Source organism: Stigmatopora nigra, chromosome 17, assembly GCF_051989575.1.
Source record: "Stigmatopora nigra isolate UIUO_SnigA chromosome 17, RoL_Snig_1.1, whole genome shotgun sequence".
In the NCBI taxonomy this organism is placed as follows: domain Eukaryota; kingdom Metazoa; phylum Chordata; class Actinopteri; order Syngnathiformes; family Syngnathidae; genus Stigmatopora; species Stigmatopora nigra.
In genome coordinates this window covers 3,362,782-3,387,308 of record NC_135524.1, presented here as the reverse complement: position 1 = coordinate 3,387,308, position 24,527 = coordinate 3,362,782, and the positions used below count along the sequence as shown (strand labels likewise).

Below are 24,527 nucleotides of genomic sequence, written 5' to 3'. Positions count from 1 at the left end.
GAGCTGGAATGAGCACTTCTCATTAGGAGAATAAAATTTGGAATAATAGTCTGCTTATTCCAGCTCTGCTAGCACAGATTGAGGGACAGTCAAAACCTAGTGAAATCAGAAACACAGTTAAGAACAAAGAAAACAGCTAGGAATGATAAAAACTAGCTTGTATTATCAGAATTTAATTGGTGCTCTGGGTTATATATATGTAAATAAATATGTATATACATATATCTAAGAATGTATGTACTTTTTTGGTCTGTATTTAAATCCAATCACCATCCCTACTGCATTGCAAAGAAAAAAATATTAAAATACAACGCCAAAAGAAAAGGTCATCATAAATAATGATGTGCATTGTTAGGGATTGTTGTTCAAATTATATTTTTCTTCAGGACTACAATATTATCTTACCGTTGAGTTTGGTGGTGGACCCCAAGTGTATCTTTTGATTTGATAGTGAGATGGATAAAGGACTTCCTACTTCATTCTCAAGTAGCTTTATGAGCAGAGAACTATTAGATTTATAAAACCAGAGGACACGAAAGACTTTCACGGTATATACGTATGTATGCTGTCATTTATATGTCGCTGTAATCCTACAAGTTCTATGAATACTATACTGAATGTATGGTGAATGCGGCCATATTTCTTAACAGCTAAAATAAATTGAAATGATGGAGTAGAGTTGTAGTAATTATGAAATTCCTACCTGTCAGCGATCGAGTGACAGCACTTTCATACAGCGGTACTCCTTCTCCAGCATTATTGAAGGCCTTCAGGGAAATCACATAGTGTGAACTCGGCTCTGCCAGACAGAAATAGCGAGAGAGTGTTCTTAGGTGACATGGAGCTCATCTTGTATTTAGGGACATTACTTTTTTAATTTGCTTCTTGAATTTTTAGAGGCACACAAGGCTGTAAAGCTCATTTGTGCATCTAAAAAAATAGGTTCAAGGACTTTAAACAACAAGAATTCATATATTAAACGCAATAGGTTATATTTTAAGACTTAAAGTATGCATTATATGCAAAAAATGCAGGTAATTCACAAATATTTTGTACCTGTTGATAGAACAGGCAATGGGAAATTATGTAATTCATTGAAACATCACTAAACTAGAAGAAAGAATATAAAGATTTGGGATATTTTACATTTTGTGTTGCTTTTGATCCACTTCAAGTGTGAATCATTTTCCTGAGAATAAGCAGCATCATTTTCTGAAACCTGATCTATTAATTAACTTAAAATGGAAAATGAGTTTTCTCTAGAGCTTGTTTTTTAACCAACTTAATGACATGCATCACCATAACTACTTACAATTTTTAAAGTGCCCAATTATACCATGCAACAGATGTTTTATTTTCTCTCCCTGGTTCCCTATCCAAACTAAATGGGAAAAAGGCCCACTAAACAGGTAAAAGTTTGGTATAAAATTCCGAATTTTCAATCATTGTATGACAAAACAATTGAAGAAATACCCCTGGGTAACAAAACACTACTTGTTACATGTTGTTAAAAGAGCACAGCTGGCATTGACTTAATCTTAGCAATTTGTCCATCCTGGCAAAAGAAGACTGTTGCAGTGGGAGCAAGTGATCATCACGCACTGCCTTATTATAGCAGCGTGCTCATGAAGTGATGATGCTGCATGTTCTCCGTTAGGCGTCCGACGCTTGCATCAGTTAAACAAACAGCATCCCTTCTCCCCAAGTGCTGCACTGCTTCCATTAATGATCACCATGAATTATGAATGCCATGTACATACAGTATGCAGACTCCATCCACTGTGTGCATGCAAAATGACTCTTTCATTACCGTTCCATTAGAAAGCCGAGATGGGAATTTGCATCTGTGTGAAAGCATTCACACAATTTGTTAATGTCTTTTTGCCATGCAAATTGCTTATTGCGCGCAAAGGAAGAGGTGATTTCCACCTTTAGCTGCTCTGTTATTAAATTCTTCTAAATAATTGATTGGTTTGAAGTTAAGTATGTTATCCACAAGATTACTGTATGTTAAAATACAATGAGATTTTTTTTGGATGAGCAGTTTGATTGGTAAAAAGTGGAAAAAAGTCATTTCTTTTTTGTCATTAAAGTGGATGGTAATCATCTTCTGTATTTTGTCATTGGAATGGAAATTGTAGTCCATGTTGGTGAAATATGTACTCAATGGGTAACCTTGTTTGTTATGAAGGCTCAGCTGTTTGCAAGTTTTGGCCTTGGGTTGTTAACAAAAACTTGAATTTTGAAATGCTCAGCGTGAGCAGCAGACTAGTTTCTCACCTAGATTTTCAATGGAGTAGTATCTCTGCTTGCTGTCCACACGAACCGTCTCGGCATAAGGACTTCCTACTCCATAACCGATGATGTAACCACGGACCAGGATGCTGGGACTCAGAGGAGGAGTCCATGACATGATAATACTGTTGGGAAGTGGTCTAACATGCAAAGAACTGGGCTGATCCGGAACTTGACTCTCTGTAAGAGGACACAGGACAAATTATCAGCAAAATAGGATAAAATGGGAAAGATTTTGGTTTTTCTGAACGATTTTGAGTGCTCAATTCATTAAAAGATTTGTATTCCCTCGACTATTAAACCCTCGTCACTTTGCGTTAAAACTCTATGTCAGATCATATCACATTAGTGCCCTTATGGTCTCTTTATACAGTGCTAATCTATAGAAACTTGATTAGTGGCTCTGCCCCACACTGTGGTAATGCAGTTACCTTGTGTTTTTTCCCCCTTGGCACTTTTGAGCTGACCATTTTTTCTGTTTTCATTCAGTTCTACAGCAAATAAAATTAGAGCACAAGCGATGATTTAGCCTACAGAAATGTGGTTTACCTTAGTAAAGAAAAGCAACAGTAGTCTTTTGGTGTACACAGCCTATTGTGTTTCCATTATGACAAAACAAAACTTTCTAGAGAAACGCAATTACTCACATATTTGCTTCATATATAATGTATCCAAGAAGTCATTAAGAATTTATAATTAGAGTGGATATTTGTTTCTCTCCTTTTCATTCATCCTTTCCAGTCTCCTTCCATTCATGTGCCTTGCCCTTTAAACTGCTCAAATATTTATGAGCATGTTGGAATAATGGAGGTATTTACATGTTGTTTCACAGATCACTGCACTCACACAAATACAAGGACACGCATACAGACACACACCCACGGTCACACATGGGCGATTTGCCTCTGTGATTTCTCACCATCCAAATCATTCTCAGGCGTCTCAGCAGTGTGCCAATCGCTGGGTGGACCTGTTCCATTCGTGTTCATTGCGGATACCTGGAAACTGTACTGACTGCCCTTTTCAAGACCTGCAGCAAATAAAATGAGATTAGGATTGAAAAAAATCCAATTATACAAATAATATACTTTTAAATCTGCATTTAAATCAACAAAGTATTAACATAGGTAAGAATTGCAGACCAAAACCATGGCTCCCTTATATTTTACACACTAACTAAATGATAAAATCTTAAATTTAAAAAAATAAAAGACAAAGGACTATGTTATATTTCAATGAATGGTGTGAGGAGTGAATATGAATGAAATATGTGTTAAAAATAGATTTTATCAGATGTTTTTGATGTAAAGCATCCAGCCTCATGCACACAAAGCACAACACACACAGAGAGAAACACCCCCATACAATTCTTACATGGAAAAGAGCAAAAAGAGATGATAACATCAGTAAAAATAATGAAAAGAAAGATCAGTTTCATTTAAATCCTGAAAATCTGACATTGGAAAAATAGCTGGTGGCATCATGACTGATTACTACATTCTTTTGCATTACTGTTTTTGTAAATCTATGCAAATGAATAGACAAAATACCTTGCAGACAAACAAGATAGATAATGGAAAAAATGTTTGTGATTCCAATCATTCTGATGTTGCTTTGACAAAAAGGTACAATAAAATATTTAAAAAATGATTGACGTAACCCTTGTGGTGCTTAAATCCAAACTAAATCCTCACCTGTGAAAAGATACCACAGGTTGTTAGGCTCAATAGCTTCCTGGTCTCCACGGCGACCGGTCTTTCTGTATTTGATCTTGTAAGCGCTGATGACGCCGTTCTGAGCGCTGCGGGCCGGTGGCTGCCATGAAACCTTAATGCTCTGAAGAAAAAAAATCACATGTAACGATAAAAACTGTGACTGAGGAACAATAAAACTAGCGTACAGCCTATTTTTGGGATGATTGGACAGCAGTCCTTTCAGTTTTTTTCATTTACCCTCCAAAAAACCTACAATATATATGTATATTTGTATTCCAATTTAAGGCAGTACTGTTTTGTCTATTTTTGTACTCTGTGATTGCTTCTGTTTGTGTTGAGTTGTAGTGAATGTTAATTGGTGAATTTGCATGTTTAGTACAATACACCAATACAAAACACACAAACGTACCGACACACAACAGATGTTTGTCAGGACCCGAGTGTGCAATGCTTTCAGCCATCATATACGCATTGGCTGTTGCCTGCTAATGAATTAAGACTAATGGATTACAAAATGCATTAATGTAAACGATGCTTCACTCTTCACTCTCTGTTTCTCTATGCAGACTTTATTCCACTTCGTTTAAAAGGTCACAGCTTTTTTTTAAAATTTAATCGAGCTATACAGCTTCTATTCAGTACGACAGCATAGAGCACTTAACCGTTAAAAAGTTGGAGGACGTAGGTACTCACTAAAAGCTTGAAAAAATATGACTCATCTCCTCCACTTTTGAAATATACATAGACTAGAAACAAGTGTTGACAATATCAAAACACAAACTAAAATTGTTTATTAATGCCAAGCATTAAAAAACTTTGAATAGCTTTCAAGAACAAGACCAAGTACATTCAAACAGCTGCTTGTAGAAGTTATAAAAAATATATATTGCACAGATTAATGCTGTTTATTTCTTTCCATCAGTCTAACTAGCAGTTGAAAAAGTCAGCCAATGTTATATGGAGAGATGCCACACCACCACAAAATTCATTAACATTTAGCAGGTGCCTTTTCCCCTCTGCTTCTCCTCACCTTGCTAATGGATTATAGCAGAACTGATGATGGAATGGTAACTTGCCCAAATACCTCCATATTTGGAACCAACCTCCCTGGTTTATGCCCGTCGTCGCTGCATGCTTCATTAACTAATTACCCTCTTTGACAGCACAGTTAGATGTGTAGTCTCCATGGAAACGATATGGAAGTTAAATATACGTTGGGACTACACCGATGGAGGGACGCGGTGGCAAACCATCCATGAAGGAGAACGGAGATTCTCTTATGAGACTCAATGTCTGACTTAATTCATTTTAAAATGATCACAAGGCATACAGTCATTTGCATATACCAGGTCAACCTGCATAATCAGGTTTGATCCAAAAAGAAAGAAATAGCTAAAGTATATTTCTTTCATTTCATGGTTCAAAACCACTATAAATGCTATGTTAAGTATTTTGTTTTCTTGGAAGCATTTTTGTTTCACAGAATGTAAAAACAGCTTCCTATTTAAAACTTGATAGTCCTACGGCTACTAAATTTTACGGCTTCAATCCAACTGGTGCTAATTGCCTAATGATAGTTATTATTTCATGCAATTTCATTGATTTTAACGGAGGCTATTCTTGCTTCTCTTTTCCTAACTCCACAATCTTTCGTTAAATACAAATCATCCAAGTGCTTCATTACTATCATAAAAGCACCTCACAAAAAATATTAGAACTCACAATTTATACAATATATACTCCAACATAAGTGTACCAGTGCAACATGACAGTACCTATGTGAACAAGTCCAATGCAAGAGACAATTTTGCGGATTAAAATCGCACTTTTATCACCATACCGAATAGGAATCCTATGTTTAGGAGCCTTCAGTTTATGTATCCAGACGCGCACCAAGAATGGCATACCAAACATGCACACGTTGACAATGTGATTGCAGCTTTCACCCGGAGGACATGAACAAACAGTCCCAGATTGAATTCTGAGTGTTTACACACCTGATAGTGTGTGTTGATGAATGTGTGTTTGTGTGCAGGTACGCGATTGGAAAGGACGCGGTGTGACAGATGCGTTTTGTATGCCGTTCAGAGTGCATGCCTGTCCATTGTCACGATTATTCCTTCAAATAAATCTGATAGGGGATTGGCATTTGGCGACACCATTCTACATTCTTGAGATTGAGCTCTACGATATGTATCTTATCGCCACACTTCTTATATATGGCCGCTAATCTGGTTGCATTGTGAAGGGTAGCCAGGCAATCTGGACTAGGATTCTCCTTGGATTGATCATTGAATCCCAGAAGAAAGACAAGGATTATACATTAAAAAATTGAATTAATCTACAATAAATGTTGCAGTATGTACAAAGACATCTCCTAAAGAGAACCATCTTAATAAACAGATGGTGAAATATAACCTGAGTACTTTTTGCTAACTACTATGTTGACCTGCATGAACAAAACTTAATTATTTCACTTGAACCCAACCTCCATTTATCATTATTTTTCAAATGACAGACTACTTTTAATTAATACACAGGGCCATTTATAATTAGTATGTTCAGTAACATGCTGACTGTCTTTGTATGTAGAATATATAGTATTATAGGGTGACTTAAGGGTAATTGTTTAGCCTTAGGTTTTAACTACTTTGCCAAGAGGACATTGTCTGAGGTACCTTAGTATTTCATGAATGAATTTAACGTGATTATTATTTTTTATTTATTGAATGTTGTTTTTGAAAGGCCCAAAGAATCCATTTAAATTGATCTGAGTTTCATTCTGACTCAACAAGAAGGCAACAAAATGTGCTGCTCACACATAAAAATGAGGTTGGCATGTTAAAACCATTTCCACAATCCTATTTTATTCGTGACCCTAAAAGTCCTGGACAAGAGAAACTGTCTGGACTCTCAAGAGAATTCAAAGTACATCCCCACAGAGGGCTGTATTCATCCAAGCGTTCAAATATCGCAGCCACTCTGACAGTAACGCTCCATTGAGGAGAGGAAACTTCTGGAAAGGCCAATTTTGAAGCAGATATCCGAAAAGTTGATCTGATTGGGGCATCTTGTAATTATCAGAGTTATTCCAAGTTTGTTGCCAACAATGCATGAACCAGTGAAGTCAAACTATTTGCTTTTTGGTCCTTAAAAAATGGTCTTTGGTTTCTTACTGTACAAGTGGACCATTAAGTTGCATCTGAATTTATTTTATGCCAGTTATGATCTGCTGGAACAGCAAAAATATTTCACTGTTGCATTTACATATTGCAACTCTATACTCATGTTATTTCGACATACTCAGACAAAAACATAAATCTTCATTTTCTATGCATGTGCATCACAACCTGTCTTTAGATTAGATTAGATTCTATCGGGCAGTGTAATCAGAATTTTTATGGTACAGTAAACAACTGTTGCTATTTTATGCTGTTTTATGGTAAACATTATTAAGGCAGAAGAAATGAGAATTATGATGCCGTTTTGTTGTATTCATTCACTGCAGTCAGAAGCACAGTTATGTGGTTAAGATTGAAGGGCCATTTTTGGATTCTTTGCTATTATTTTTAAATAATACTCTTTTGTTCGGGCAATTTCATAGCTTCCACAGCTTATCACTGTTCCTCTAAAAGGGATATACACTACTGCAGGTCCTAGTTTCTGCAACTACTACCTGCTCTGCTCCATTCTATGCACTTGCACATTTCATTACAACTGATGTGTGCAAGCGTGACACTGTTCTGTCAACAATGAGGCAACATCTGCTAAGCTTCCAAACAAACATCGACACAATTTGGTGGCCATCATGTGCATGTACGTTATTAAGGATGGGACAGGTGTGTAAATCCCGTTTTCATTTTGGTTCCCATTTCAAGACCTTATCGCAGTCACATCACCCTCATGCATGAGCAGAGATGCTTGCAGCTCAAATATATGAAGGCCAGCTGGGATTCTGACTGTGAGCAGAGTTCATTTTGACCAATCTAGAAAAGGAATAGCTTCAAAAAATGTTTCATAATAGAGAATACAATGGGAAATACAATGTTATGGTGAATCTGGACACATGGAAATGACTAAATGTGTTACTAAACAAAAGATGAAAAGGAAAAATGAATAGAAACCATAATTGCAATGATCATTAGTTAATCAAAGCACAGTTTTGCTTTTGTCAAACTGAAGTCAGTCTCTTGGAAAGAAACAACCAATTCACTGTTGCTTGACATCAAATTGCAGCTCTGACATTGCGCATCGATCAGCCCTTTTAGCAGAGAAATATCAATCACATGCAGGACGGTAACCAGACAGAAACTAAATGAGGTCAACTCTCCACAGACAATTTCAAACTCCACTTTATGGACATGAATTATGAGTGTTCCATATTATGTTTGGATTTATTTTTCAGATTTCCTAATGCTTTGGATGGACTAAATATTTTATTGTCAGGGAAAAAACTGTTTAGAGCAAAGAATGCATACAGAATGTTTTTTTAAATAGATTATTAATTATCTTTTTAAAATTAATGTTCCTACCATTTAAAAGAGTGAAAAATGTTGACTGCTAGCAATGTCCATCACTGTCCATTAAATCACAATAATCAATTGTGCAGCTAACCCCAAATAAAAGCATTTAAAATCAAATCAAATAAATTTAAATATATATACTGTTAATCATATTACTATTTAACGTTTTGCCACATTTATTTATCCTACTGATAATCAACAAATGCACCACCCAGTGCAATGACAACCAGATTTAAGATATATTTTTATAGTGTATCCTAACAAAATATTCATTTTTCATCTGCAAATATCATTTTGAATGTCAACTTACCCTAGAAAGCACAACCTCTAAGGTGATGTTCTGTGGTGGAGCACTGGGAACTGTAAAGGAGAAAAAATATATAAAAAGAGGTGCTGAAAACACATCCTGAGGAGCAAAATTTCTGTTCTAAGGATTTAATGTTGTCGCATTATTTTAGATCTCTATTAATTCAGTTTCTGGGAAGCCATCAACAATAGTAATTTCCCATATTGTAGGAGTCCTGATGAGCAACAATATTACTGAGAAAAGACATTCGAAGAACTGAAGAATACCTGAAGGATAAAGGTGAACTATTTCTAATAAGCATTCTGCACAGAGAACTCAATCCAAAAATTTCAACCCTGCTGTTACCTTCTTAATAAAATAAATAAAAAATATACAAATGGGAAATTCATTATGATTCATGCAGCATATATTGAGAATTCCTTTGGAGTGTAAAGGCCCTACTCAGTGATTCTGAGTAGTACTGAGTGTGTTCTCCTCACAAGCATTGACATTCCTCATGTCGGGGCCTGATGTAAGATGTAAAAGTCTGCGTGTGGTGATGTGCTCTGAGCATATGATAGTACTGCGACCCAATTGCAAACAGAGTTTAGGGGTTTAACAGAGTCAAGCAGGTAGTGTAGTCAGATTAAACCTCATTTTGTGACACCTTTAAGAGGAATAGCAGATAGCTACTTAAGCTAATGGTTTCATCCTCCTTGCAATCTTGCAAGGCTCTAATGTCAGGGGCTGCGGGTATGAGTCCAATTATGAGTCCACTGCGGTGATGTGCTGTGCAGTGACATTGCTGTTGTGACTAGAATGAGAATGAGTGGGTGTGGAGAGTTTGCGGAGCTCAATTTATTTACGGGGCACCACTGAAAGGACGCAAATGAAAGGAAAATGAACAATTATTCTTCACATTTTTATACATGGGAAAATTTTATATCTATGGATGACTTCTAATGATAAAAAAATATATAATGCAGTATGCCATGGTATCTGTACTTAACAAATACATTATTTTAAAGATAGATCAAATCTCAGTGTAGTATTTGCACTGTTTTCTAAAAATATTGAAGCCTTGTGACCTACCTTGAGTGAAAAACCCTAATTTTAGTGCTTTTAGATCTCATGCCAACAGCAAAGCCACTAGATACAGTAAACATCTAATCCAAAACCTGATAAATTTGGAATGTTATTATAAGATTGCATCCCTAGTCTGGGTCTGATGCTCTCTTGAACTCTTCTTCATAGGCAGATGAAGATGGACGGACAATTTGAATACACACTGTCTCACTGCCTACCTGATTAACTGTTCACGGTTTATCTATTGATTCAGCTGCTACTGGTAAATGTGCGTGCGTGCACATGCACTTGGGTGCGAGCGAGAGTAATTAGGCCACAAGTCATGGTTATCACAGAGCCACAGATGGGGAGATGCACAATACAACCACTCAGTAGCCGGGCTCACTTAGTCTCAGATCATTGTGTTGCGTGCTTGCAGCTGGACAGATGACTCCATTATCTTTCACTGTCTATGCATTGAAGATTATTTATGGCAACATTACCTTCTGAGCACCACTTAGGTCTATCATTTTAAAGCGGAGGGCAATCGGTCTTCTTTGGGTTTATTGTAAGCCAAGAACAAAAAGAACGTCCAATTGACGTTGAAAGTTTTTGGGGAAATAAATGTTGGAGACTACAATATCCTTTGTGTCTGTTTAATTTTTACAATGGTTTCGTATGCTAGTGGCCAAACCTGCATGAGTATGCTTAAAAATGCATGAATTCTTAAATTTTATAAAGGTTAGATTGAGATTAGTTCACTTTATACATGGAAAATTGACATTTCTGATTGAAAAAAGTCAATGTCTTACGGTCTAATTGGCCCTACTTTTCAAATAAGTGCCATAAACTCCAGCCTTTACAGTTCAATTATCGGCGAAACGGCTTAAATTCTTCCAGCCGTTCAATTATTTTAATATTTTTAACTTGAATCAAAAAGTATAAAGCTCATCAAGCTTCTTGAGGGATTTACATTTTTCCCTTCAGATAGATCAGTGGCACAAAAAGATCAGTTCATCTCAATGCTTTGAAAAGAAATCTGTAACAATAAAGTCATTCACTGCCATTGATGAATATACTCATCAATTCCGTTTTCCAATGGTGTGGGTCAGGTGAGCATCTGCTTCATTGTGATTATCAAGGTTGAAATCAATTTTACTGTCAAACAGCCGCCAGCAGAAGGCAACAATGACACATTTTAGAAAAGATAAGCTCACTTTGTCTATACTTTGAATACTTTCTGGGGTATACATGGACATTTAATAATGCTCTACTGCATAATAATAAAGAATAATAAATAGCAGAATCAAACAAGGTTTTTTCCCATTCAGTAGATTCAATTTACACTGTCTACAATTCTCTATGGTCTTGAATAATCTGTCAAATCACTCCAAAAGATCTTTCTATACAAGGACAGCTGTTCAGAACACAGAAAAAGCTCCTTTTGGTCCATGATGAGATCAGTTGAAATGTATTGAATAAAATTGTATGGAGTCAAAATAAGTGTTAGCAATGTTCCACTCACTACGATGCATTTAACTTGAAATTCCAATTGGAAAAGCGACAATGCAAGGACATAATATTTGCATTTAAAGAGAGAACAGAGGTGCGCTCGTGTGCATCTGTGTGTGAACTTTATGAGAGTGTCACACTGAGAGGAGTTTAATTAAAAATCCAGGGTCCCCAGTGAAATGAATGTTAGCAGAAGAGCACCCGATCCGAGTGTGCGTAAACAGGGGTGTGCATACATATGCGCATACACACTCACCAACTAACCAAAGACTCCACCAAATGTTAAGTGCTACCTGGCATTGATGCCTAAAGCTTCATATTAGCATGTTTCCTAGACATAAATGAAAAATATGGTTTATTCAACTGCTGCAGAAGATAAACTAGGAAGTGAATCACTCACCATCAGAATGGGTGGTAACAATAATATTCTCTGAGGCTGTGCCAGGTCCAAAGCGGTTGATAGCCAAAATGCGTACTGAGTACTTTGTGAATTTATTGAGTCCTTCCAGTTTGTAGTGTAGTCCGTTGACGTCGGCACTCTGCACACAGACAAATGATAGGAATTAGATTTCTTTTAGAGCACAATTTTTTAAAGTATGCACTGCACAATTGAATTAATCTAACAATAAATATGTCATTTAGTGTGAGGTTTGCAAGGTAAGTAGTTATTGACCTGCTCTTTGCTCAAAAGGCTTTCTGACCAGATGACTCTGTAGCCAAGAATTGGTCCATTGGGAGCACTGGGAGTCTCCCAGTTTATTTGGACGGAGGTTGGCGATAGAGCCTCAGCACGGAGTGATTCTATCTTGCTGGGTACTTGGACTGCAGAAGTGATAGCAAAGCCACAAAGTCAAATTTAAACACATTTTTCCAACATACTGAACCCAATCCAGAAAAATATACTGCTTTTTTTAGTCTTACGGTCTGGTTTGGTTGTGATCCTCAGGGGGCTTGAGCTTTTTCCTGGTCCGACATCATTGTAAGCAACAACTCGGAAGCTATAACTCTCCTCTGGCTTCAGGTTGGAAACCATGAGCTCCAAAGACTCGGGCTCTGACATGTTTACTGACCGCTCCCTATAAACAGAAAACAATACAAGGAGAACTTTGGTATTAGACATTTCAAAATGGATTGATTTTTCCATGCTTGTATTTAGTGCTGGGGGTATCTTATGCATGTTTCTGTTTGGAAATTCTACAACAATAAAAAGATAGACACATTATATTGTGTAACAATGCAGATAATCAAGGAATAATCTATCTAGTTCCCCAGTAATTACAGTTAATCCAAAAAATTGCAGCATTCTTTCAATCTTCTAATCAGCAAAACAAAGATGAGATAAACTCAGCTGCAGTTGAGATGATTTCATTACCAGAAATTGTACCATTTTTTACCAATGACTAGAGAAAAAGTTGAGTGGTATAGATTTCTAGACTTGATGACTTTTCTAAATTGTGGATCGAAATGATTAGGACAAAAAATCAATGTCTTTTTAAGGTGTGGATACTGAAAAGTATTATAATCTATTGTGAATGACTTCAGATGCAATAAAGTACTGCGAATGAGATTCTGGCATGTCATTACAGACACGAAGGTTGAGTGTTCATGTCTCTTGATGAGACTTTAAATGAGAATGTGGCTATCACCATCATGTCTCTGGCGTAGTCACAAATCAATCTGAGTCAACTAAATCTGTTCACAGTACAGTGCTCAAGCCTGGCAGCCTATTATGGTGTACTATGATGTATTACCTTTTAACAGCTTGCCTTATACAGCTCATTTGAACCCTGAATTTGGTGCCATTATAAAAACATTTGATTGCTATCAGTAGAACTCAAACTACACCATTTTTCTAATGACTGAATCAAATAATCGTTTCACGACTGAACTGTTGACGAAAAAAATACAACTTTGGAAATCCTTCAAATGTACATACATAGTTAAAGTAGTAGGACAAGAATTAGTGCATTTTTTTACCATAAAGTCAACAATGACATTACATTTAATTTTTAAACTATTATTTGGTATAAAAAAATAGAGATATGTTTTTTCATCCTCACAGTATCAAAATCATTAGTCACACTGCCTCATCTAACCAATCACGGGATAAATTATGGGCTGCACAATTGATTATTATTATTTAATAGACAGGTTATTTTTTACATGACAAAAATATTTGAGCTATACCTAAACGTAATAATAAAAATGTTGGTGGTGTTATACAAGCCTGCAAGAGTTGCAAATTAAAGTCAATTGTAGAATCATTGATTCAGCTTGACTCAAATATTCTTGTGAATCCCATACAAAACCTCTGAATTCCATTTGTCACGATTTTGCCCAAGACGTATCCCCTGGTTGAAAGCTTTGACCTACCACATAGTGCTCATTACCTCTGAAAAGGTGAAAGAAAAGGGGTTTATTCACGGTGAATTTTGGGGGGCGCTTGAAGGAGAAAAAAGAAATTTCAACTTCAAGTTCCAAGAAAAATTGTTAAATATTAGGGACAGGATAATTTGTTGAACTGTAGACATTTCATCCTTAAAATAAATTCCTTATAATTAACAGTAACATCTACTCCATCACGCTCTGTTACTTTCACTCTTCTTTCATGTAAGTTATTGGTATTGATAAAAGTGTCTGTATATCCTTCCAAGATTTTACGACTGACAAATCACATCCTATTTTCCCCCCTTAAATCTTTACGACTGACAGATTTTGTGATGTTTGATGGTAAAAAAACAACAACAACAACAACTCAAAGGCTCTTAAGTCTAACTGAAGACTCAGACTACTAAAATGCTGCAGGCTGGCCCAGTCCCTCAGGTAGCAAATCTTAAAAGCTTGGATGTGAAAGCATTCGGCTGGAGCTCCGACTGTCAGAGGTTACCATTTAACATCAGCCGGGGACTTGCCAATGTCACCCAAAGGGTTTTCTACTAAACGTTCAGAGTTGCCGTGTGCAGCAGAGCTGTAATGAAGGGACATAAGCACCGTTTGTCTCTTACATACTGCTTGTACCCAACAATTTTAGTTCTTTTAAGTCAGCTACTTTTAACCACAAAGGCGCCCATCATTTCAAAGACCATAAAAGACATTTAAAAGTCATTATAATACAAATACTCAAGTCTAAATGTATGCTAAAAAATAGATAATTCATCTTACAACATGACACTAGTGGAATAATTGCTTGAATGGAAAAAAAATGTATGTAATTGGAGTAAATTAGGTCATTGCAAGAACAATAAAAATGAATTTATGTCTAAACACTGTCTGGAAAAAGCAATGTGAATAGCACTCACTATTACTATTTACTATTGTCAATATTTTAATTACTTGGCAGTTCGTAATGTTTCCATTGTTTTAGTCAGTCCTGCTCCTTTTGTGTTGACCAATCAGCTGGCTTTAATCCAAGGCGATGGTATTTTCAATTTGTTCGCAATTATTTAGCTTGGTCTATCCCCTAACCATTGTTGGATTTTGCCAAAGAAATAAAGCATTTTACCCATCCCTTCTTTTGTCAATTTTGTCATCCCCCTTGTACTTAATGTTTATTTTTATATATACTTGCAATGCAATACTCATTTTGCAAATTTCCTTATGCTTGAGTCCATCTTTTGCCTCCAAAACTGAACACATGCTGCTTTATGGGATGCTATTAAATCAATGGGGTTTCAGACACATACCTCTCTTACTAATCCTGATAAACATGTAAATATAAATGCAATATGGTCTCTTCAAAGTTAATTAAAGGTGAATCTCAAAGTGACCCCACCTCTTTGGTGTATATTGCACACAAAGTTTGTTTTATCCTTGGAAAAACAATGCCCACCAACTCCAATCAAGGAATGTGCAACCATTGATACTATAACTTTGATTACCTTTTCATTTAGAGTGTGTATTTACTTAGAGCCAAATTAATTGAAGCCGTTAGTTCCCTTCATGGAATACAGCAATAGCACAATCCTCTTTATTGCTCTTTTGAATGGAGATGGTAGAAAGTCAGCAATAAAATAGACCCTAGGGTAAAATCATCCGAGCATAGTATTGATTGTTTGGCTCTTGGCAAATTAAGACAACAGATTTAGTTTTAACTACGGCAGCATAAGCATTACCTTGAATTGTTTACCTCAATAGCAATGACAAAGTGTAAGACATGGAATTCAGTCCATGGATTGAAAAATGATATGTTGGTTGTCATAAAAGCAGGATTTCAGAGTAAATATCAGTCAGATGTTACAAATGATGAGGTCCCTACTCATAATGTGTGGTGCACTCCATTCCACGGTCAAAAGATCAGAGCTATTTGTGGACTAAGAGTTCTTCCACACCACACCACAATCATCTAATTATCCCTTAATGTAGGTGTCCCCCTTGATCTAACATTGTACTTCCCCGCAGTGTTCCTAGAAAGGTATATACTATACACACACATTTGTGGGAATACGAGCAGGAAAAATGCACTATTCCCCAAATAATCTCATGCTCTCTTGCTTGGTTTAAAAGAAAGATCTGACCACATAAAACTGTTGATTTTTGGGGATTTCCATTAAAAGTTTCAGGCCAGATCAGACACCCTTTAGTAGACCACTTCAGGTCCACCATCCTTACCTTGGACAGCTCCGATTTAAGCTACTATTCACGTTTGTAACCAACTGAGAGTTTGTCTTAGCTGTTAGGCCTAAAGTAAATAATGGAGGATTAAAGTCTATGTTCAAATCGAAGCGCAAAAAGTAAAACAATCTTACCTTTGAACGCCATCTTGGGAGTAATAAATGCCGTAGGTCTTTATTGATCCTCCAGTGTCCTCCGGGGGGCGCCAGCTGAGTCGGACAAATCGGCTGGACACTAGGACAGGGACCAGGTCGCGGGGGGCGGAGGGGAGGGCAACGCCTGGGCTGGGGGACACTGGTGGGGGATCAGAGGAGGAGGAGTAAGTCAAAGGGGTGCCAGAAGGAGCAGGCGGAGCAGGAGGAGGTGTGTGGACAGGTCTATACTGAGTGGGTGGGGCTTCTGTGGACATTTCATCCAGGGTAGAGGGAAGGATGAGATGCAAGGAGGACAAGGGAAAGGAAGGACCACAGGAGGGGATTGATTGGAGGAGGGAAAGTGCAGCGAGAAGATGACAAGCAAAGTAAATGTGAAAGGATCAAATAATGGAGGTGACAAGAACACATCAGAAACGTAAAAAGACATGGAAGAGACAAGAAGGAAGAAAAAGGAGGAAGAAGAATAATGGTAAAAAAAGATCCCAGGACAAGAAGAAATATTGGCAGAAATTCCAACACAATAGACAGTTAGGTGAAAAGATTCAACATTTCAATGTAAACATTGACATTAGAACATTGATTTTTCTCATTGAGGGAAGACAATGTTAATAAATATTGGGTAAAAGGCAGATCAAAACTTTAAGGTTATCCATATCTGGTGCATATAGTCCAGGTTGGATACTTTTCTCCTTGATCAATTGGCCAGAATGGCAAGGAGGCTCAGTGTCCAAGCCCAAAATAGATTATACAAAAATAATAGTCAGACACAATAGAGTATCATGACAAGCATCTGATTGAATGGTAACGACAGACTGCATTGTGTCTAAATTCATACCAGATGTGAGCACCCTCTCAGACATAAATAACCTCCCATTGCCTCATCAATATGTGAAACATCTAAAAGCTACTCTGCATTTATATTGATTCTGGAGCTTGTGTGATCTTGAGGGGAGTTTGGGTATCCACAGAGGGTTTGGAGACTGACAGAAAGTATTATATTGTTTCCGTTAGTTGTTATTTAACAAAAACAATCGATGCATAGAATCGATGCCACCTTTGCAACAAGTCAAGAAAATGGAAAATAAAAACTGGATAGCATTGTAAAAATGTATTTCCATAGATTACTTTGTTCAATTTTTTTCCACATGAAAAAAAAGTCTACATTTCCATAACCTAACTTTTTTCCTGTTGCATATTTCATAACTTTTGATTGCTTACTGTTTTTATCTACCACCCTATCCATTTTCATCCATCAAATTGTGTAGATAATTATTCTTCCAAAGCACTGCAAATAGCAATCCCATGTAAGATATACCTTTTAAATCAATTCTATTTTCATTCAAATTGCTTGCCAATTGATATTTCTCTAACACTCATGTCTGATTGTCTTTGTTAACCTCTATTTATGCAGAAGAGGCTGTCGTGCCTGTTCCCTCTCCAACTTCACCCTGCTTCAAAATTCATACTTCTCTTTTTCTCCCTGCACTCAATTTCAGGGCTCATTTCAGCCAGCTGCCATGAACCCCCACCCTCCCACACTCCCACACACACATATACACCCAGGATCTGGTTAAATTCCACTAACATATTTATTCTCGTAAATCTCCACCACAGCGGGTGACTGAGTGTGCAATTGAGGTGTGTGTGTGTGCTTGTGTAGATGAAAATTAAATAGATGTAAACGGTAGAGTTTCCATTGCCGTAAGGTTGTTTAGTGCATATATACACATTCTGTTTTACCATTCCTTTCCTATTTTTGTAACAGGTTCCTTCTAGTTTGTTTATCTTGTGTTTAAAATTTAAAAAAAATCAGCACAATAAAGCATATGGACCAATATATTTGGTACTTTTGGTACAATTTTACATACTTATTTCTTTATTATTTATGACTTATTTATTGATTAGTTAGTTTTTTATTTGTTGTTATTTGTGCACTTCATGGTGAAGCTTTAAATCTCATACTTGAACAATGACAATAAAAGCATTCAATTTAATTATATACATAGTAAAATACATAATTCCACAATAAATACGTTATTAATCACACACCAGTGCGACTAAGTGATCATTTAAAAGGCGAAATGCGTAGTAAAATGAATGAATAATGTACCACCTATAAGAATTTCATTAGTTTATGCTATGGCTTGAATAATTTCACTTTTAGATTGCTCCAATTGAAAGGTCCACTTTATCTCTGCAAACATATATTAACTAACAAAATGATGCCTGCATTCTCAAGTTGACTGCAGCAAATTTGTACATGAGCAAATGCCATTTACTGTATTTCTTCACTCACCCTATTCCTTTTCCTGTAAGGACATTTCTAGGAGTTGGCTCGCCGGTAGCCAGTCAATAACTTTGTCATGCATACACAAACACTCGCCAAGCAGTCTCCCTTACCAAGATGGAAGGATAGAAAGAAATGAAGGGAATGTGTTTCACCGCTAAGGAGATCAATGTTCTAAGTGACAACACATGCACACACAGCATGCTAACACATTTAGGTGGAGGCAATGAGGTACCAACCTCAAACCTCTACCTGATTGATTTGCGAGGGCACCCTCACATACATGCACGCTTGCCAGATGAATGACCTTCTACTTTATATGATCGATAAAATCCCGAGTCGCAGAAACATCAGTCCCCATGAAAGGAGGTAAGATGAATATTTCCCTTCATCCATGCTTTTGTATTCAGGGTCTTCTACAACGTGTGAAGGATTGCTGTATGATGATAGTGCAAGGATGCCATGTCTATAGGTATATAGGTATAGGCATGTTCCCCCTATACCTGTGTGGGTTTTCTTTGGGTACTTTGGTTTTATATAGTACATACATAAACACACGCAAATAGGGATGCAGGAAGCCTATATGTTCATACTATCTAGCAAACACTTAATATGCATCCCTACCTAGATCCACTACAATGATGACTAGAGGGTTTATTATCACCATGGTAACAGACGATGCCTCCCACACCGATGTGTCCCATCCCCCCTTGTGCATGCATGCACACTCCTGTTGAAGATTGGACTTTCTATGTGTGTAGTTAGTTTCCATACATAGAGGATGACAGAGTTAAAGCACTTGTGTATGTGTGTGTGTGTGGGGGGGGTCTGGGCAAAAGAGCAAGGTTGCGGTAGTGTGTGGTGTGTGAGAGGGAGAGAAGAAGAGAGATAGAGTTTACTCGGGTCAGCCACTAACAGTGGAATACAAATCTGTCATGGATGACGCACTTTTTCTTCTCGCTCTCCATCGCACTTCAACTTGTCCTGCCCTTCGCTTGACCCTCCTGTTTCGCTCTCACTCATTTTTCTTTTTCACTCTCTCCCTCTTGACTTTTCTCTCTTTCCTTCTGTCTACCTCTTTTCTCTATCAAAAAAAAAATCCTTAAGCCTGAGGATTTTTTTGTCCTTACTAGAACACTATATTTTATATTTTCAACAAATTTCACTTTCTTTCTACAATACTTTTCACTCTATTCAGAACCACTTTACTTTGAAAGACGTACATTTTATACACTATTATTCTGCTCACTCACGACCACATTATTCAAAACTACAACATCATCGGGGGAGACTTTCTAAGACTCTGCCATGAAAAAGGAAATAAGACCAAATACTTGGACCAAATTTTGTATAAAGGCTTTAAAAATTCATTTTACTCCACTCCCAAACTCTCTTAGGGTTCAATTACTTGATGAAGGAGTGGACCATCTGACTGACAGTTATAAGGTCCCAAGAGACTAGTACTGTGAATTTCTCACTGCATGTCACTCATCAAACATATTAGATGATGGTTAAAAGTCATAAAAGAATCATTAGTTCACCCAATAACGGATGAAACTAACACTTGCACATTGATCAATGCAAAGATTAGTTCAACTTTCCTATCCCATTTTCATTTTACTTCAGTTTAAATCTGAACCAGGATTTTAAAGAATGGCTCCTATACGAATACATTAACTTGCACTTGAACTAATGCAAGCTCTCTCTCTAATGCTTCTATTTCTGGCAACTCTGCAACAACCATTAAACACACTGGAATCAATGATTTAAAAAAATAGCATTTTCCATCAGAAAAAAAAGCCTCCACGTCTCACAAGGCTAAAATTTCCCATCCAATTCCCATTTCTACCTCATTAATAGAAATGAACAATGCTGTAACAACATTGATTTAAGAACACCTACATGAACATTTAAAAACTGCAGTGCAAATAAAAATAATGCCCATCATTCAAACTTTCTTTCGAGGTACAAACATTTAATTTGGCACGTTTTGGTTGTGCAGAAGAGTTATTTTTCTCTGGCACTGCAGCCATTTTAAGGAGACAAATCTCTTTCTGCTGCTCATTGTCGTCTGCTCGGTGTCACGATCTCAACTCTGACTGCATTCAGCAATGCACTCTAAGCACACTCTGCAACACTCTGGGTTTTTTGGAGGAAATTCAGAGTGTTTTTGGAATGTAATGGAGGCCTTGCACTGTCAGCCTAACGCTTAGCGAGTCAGATTGGATTCTCCAACATAGCCTTTGCTTTATGGATAACAAAATTGCAATTGCTAGAGAAGGTAGCATTTCAATGATGATTTATCTACAGCCATGTAAGCATATTAATTGCAACTTTTAACTAAAATAGTCATACAAAACTGTGTTGGTTCGTTATTTAAGAATATAATAAATGAATATGTTCACATTTATCCCCAAGTTACAGCCAAGCCAACTTTAAACACAACAAATGCCCAAAACGTTTGAAAAATAGCAGTGTAGATATAAATAATGAAGCTGACACAGAGATGCATTAATGTAACCTTCAACAGACTATCACGCTGGAATGATAATGATTTTTTCTTCTTATTTATAACACGAACAATTGCTTTTAGCATTGAAATGGCATTTACAAGTGTACAAAAACACTTTACGCTTCTATAAAACACGAGCTGGGAAAATAAAAACTAACAGAAGTTGTTAGGAGTGCATTAAATGATAAAATGCTCAAAGAATGTTTACATTTATACCCCACTTAAAAGAAAAAGGACTAATCACGATACAATGCTCAAACATCTGTGTGTTTTCCTTTTATAGAATGCAAATGTTGCTAGAGTAGATGAAAGTATCTGTTATATCGTGCAATTTTTGCCATTATTCAAAGGTCTTTATATGTCTATAATTGTCAAGGAAAACTGTTTTGGACACAATCCACGTTGAGTCTATTGTTTGGTGGTTTACTTTTTTCCAATTACCAATATGTTGAGTGAAAAAAAATGAATAAAAATGTCCGTGAGATGTTTTTTTTGTGCATAAATTGCGTACATATTGAAACTAAGGAGTGTGCCGATCAATTAGTGAGAGATTTTGCAAGGTGAGGCTACTAACTGCAGTATTTAGAAATAAAAACACAATTCCAGCTATTCTGATAATGAAATAATTTGATTCAAATAGAAAATGCTTGTTTACAGACCAGCAAAACAAAAATTGAAATCCGTGTTGAATTAAGTGCAACGGATCTTCATTAAATTCCCAATAAATTGTAGTTTATCGCCCTACGGTTGACAAATCCAGAAACCTAAACGAATGTAATGGTACTTTTAAAGATATTTTATTTCATAGATAAAAAAGTAAGCAGAAACGATCATTTGAAAAAGTGTGTGTGTATGGATTCGCATGTTTGTACGTCAGTCTGTCTCAAGAGTCACTCAACGGATCAAGTGGCCTGCAGTTGTCAAGGGTAACAAGGTGGTATGCTGACATTCAGGCAAACACACAGAAACACTGTGATTTCTCATGGGAACGCTGATTGGGCACTGCGCAGCCTGCTGGGATGCTCGTTTCCCGTGGCGATAGGAACCAAGCGATAACACCAACCATCTGACCCTCCTAATGTTTCCTGGTGTGTTTGTGTGTGTCTGCGTCTGTGTGTGTGTCTATGCTTGTGCCTTGCCATCTGTGCTGCCGTCTCAGGGGAAATACAACGTACTGAAGTTATGAAATAAAGAAAACAAGGACGAAAAAGGGAACGAATACTGAAATAAATAATACAGGAAGGCAAGATATATAATATGAAAGTGGTATATGGTTAAATATCCCTCCCCTGATACAAGATTACAGCCTATTTGATTAATTGGTATGATAATCCGATGGGGTTTTGGAAATGATCATACTTATTTGGACTTTTGACTCTATTTAATCCAATAACATGGTCTTGAATTCCACTCATATTGCATAGTATTAATTTATTATTATTTTATCAATCTATAAACTAAAGGTTGTTGATTTAATCTCTCATCTTGTTGTATTTTACTCCAAATATGCCATGGATGGGTTTTCAATACTGCTGAAAATAATATAGATGCTTTATCATCAGTAATTGTTAAACAATATTTATGCTTTTACATGGAAAATACTACTTTTAATCCTAGATTGCATGTTGTACTGCAGTTTTCGTCAAGGTTCTACTAAAAAGTGTGGATCTATATTAAGCCTACATGAGCAGAAACCTTCAGTAACTCATAAATGAGTAATTAGAACAATTCCAAGATGTGGAATAATAGATATAACTGATGGTTTGAAGCTAATGAGACCATAATATTGGTCTTTTTAATGTTCAGATTTCCTACCTGGCTCTCGGAGTAACAGTTGAGCCATGGCTTGGGAGCTTCCAGCAATATTCTCTGCAATGCACTGGTAAAATCCTTCATCTGACTTGACCAAACCGAGAATCTGCAAGTTACTGCCATCCTAAATAGAAACAGAGAAAAGCCTTTCTATAAAATGTAAAAAACTAGAGCTTGTTAATGAAGACTACAATGTTTTTATTGCCTTCACATTCTTAACTTGATACCTCGTGTCAGTTTGTACTAATTAGTTGATAGCTATATAAGTAAATTGCATTTGTGCTCACCACTATTTGAAAATAGTCACTGGGGATTACTTCCTCTCCGTTTTTCATCCAGAGTATGGTTGGTGTCGGGTTGCCTGTCACTGCACATTCCAGTTCAATGTCAGTGGATTCATAGGCATACGTGTTGGTTGGATAGTTGAGAAATTGAGGTGGCACTGCAAAAATAAACATAATGGTATACATCTTTAAATACCAGAACATTTACCTAAAACTCCAGTATCAACTTTTCTCCTCACTCTTTTTAACATGTAGATAATAACAAATATAAATACTATATATTCTGTGTACAACTTGCTAAAATATTATGAAAGCTAAACTCAAAATAATTGAACACATCAATTTCACTACAGTGCATTAGTGCCCCCAATACTGACAAGTAATTTATTTATTCTGCTGTGATCACAATTTATTTGTAAATTTTTTTTAAGTGAATGTAAACACACTTGTATCTTCTCTTGATTTCAATTCATTCAGGTTTTATTTTGATTGCATGTATGATATAAAACCCAATTTGCAAGCATCATCAAATCTGGTAATTGTCTAGCAATTACTGTAATTGCATTTAGACCAGCAGCCAAAACAAGGCCCCGTTGTTTCCTCATTGGTTCCTACAAAATAGAACCATGTTTTAACATTTGCTTGAACAGTTAGTTCCCTTAATGACTCACTTGATTTGTTTAAATATTTGTTTCATCCATGTCAATGCGAGCTTATGACTAGTAATTATGGCTTATGAGTCTGGTAGTTTCATACTTGGTAAGAGGGTTCCAACTGCCTGTTTTAATGTAACTGTTCAATATTCCCTTTTGACTCTGATGAGTCTCTTTTGAATATTTTAATCCAGGATTTGAAGTTAATCAAGCTACAAAAGGGAGACAAAGACCCATATGACTTTAAGTGTGGAGCTTGGCCATGTTTTGATCACCTTTATATGACCATTGTGCTTTGCTGGAATTTCAAATCCCCCCAAAAAACATATCAAAAGGGACTTGGCGTATATAATGTGACCTTGTGGAAATACATCTTGCTCATCTTGTCCTAAACAGAACAAATGTGTGCTCATCAGTTAAAGACATCTGTTCATATTTACCATCTGTCTCTTGGAGGAGAAGTCTATTGGAAATATTTGGAAGGAATCTTTAGAGTATCATACTGTTTTAATGCCTGCTCTATATTTGTCTAAGCAAGTCTCATATGATTGGTGCAGTGCTTCTCAATTTGACAAACAGATTTGATCATAATTTGGAAGTGTTTTTGTATTTTAAATGATTTTCTGAGGTGGTGTTCTTGGATCTATATTTATTTTATGACAAATATAAATACTAAAATGCCTTAAATGTATGAAGAAATTACAAGAATTTTAATAAAGTGCAACAAAGTGTTGATTTTAGTGCAAAAAAAACACATTTTGTAATCAAACCCAAGCAATTTATGCCCAAAAATATTGTTTATCAATAGATTTTTAGC

The 24,527-nt window shown here is 36.5% G+C and overlaps 1 protein-coding gene across 4 annotated transcripts in view; it reads right to left on the bottom strand.

Moving 5' to 3' along the window:
• The window catches only part of dcc (DCC netrin 1 receptor), a 91,848-nt gene that overhangs the window by 22,234 nt on the left and 45,087 nt on the right, over window positions 1–24,527 (bottom strand). For 2 of the 4 annotated variants that reach the window (XM_077737604.1, XM_077737605.1), the window contains exons 6-16: window positions 23,061–23,215; window positions 22,777–22,897; window positions 16,142–16,406; window positions 12,318–12,472; window positions 12,070–12,218; window positions 11,797–11,935; window positions 8,844–8,893; window positions 3,990–4,131; window positions 3,215–3,325; window positions 2,281–2,475; window positions 704–799 (exon numbers count right to left, since the gene is read on the bottom strand). In XM_077737604.1, the coding sequence (XP_077593730.1) occupies window positions 704–799; window positions 2,281–2,475; window positions 3,215–3,325; window positions 3,990–4,131; window positions 8,844–8,893; window positions 11,797–11,935; window positions 12,070–12,218; window positions 12,318–12,472; window positions 16,142–16,406; window positions 22,777–22,897; window positions 23,061–23,215 (1,578 nt within the window). The remainder of the gene's footprint in view (window positions 1–703; window positions 800–2,280; window positions 2,476–3,214; window positions 3,326–3,989; window positions 4,132–8,843; window positions 8,894–11,796; window positions 11,936–12,069; window positions 12,219–12,317; window positions 12,473–16,141; window positions 16,407–22,776; window positions 22,898–23,060; window positions 23,216–24,527) is intronic. The other 2 variants (XM_077737607.1, XM_077737608.1) reach the window with 1 other exon arrangement.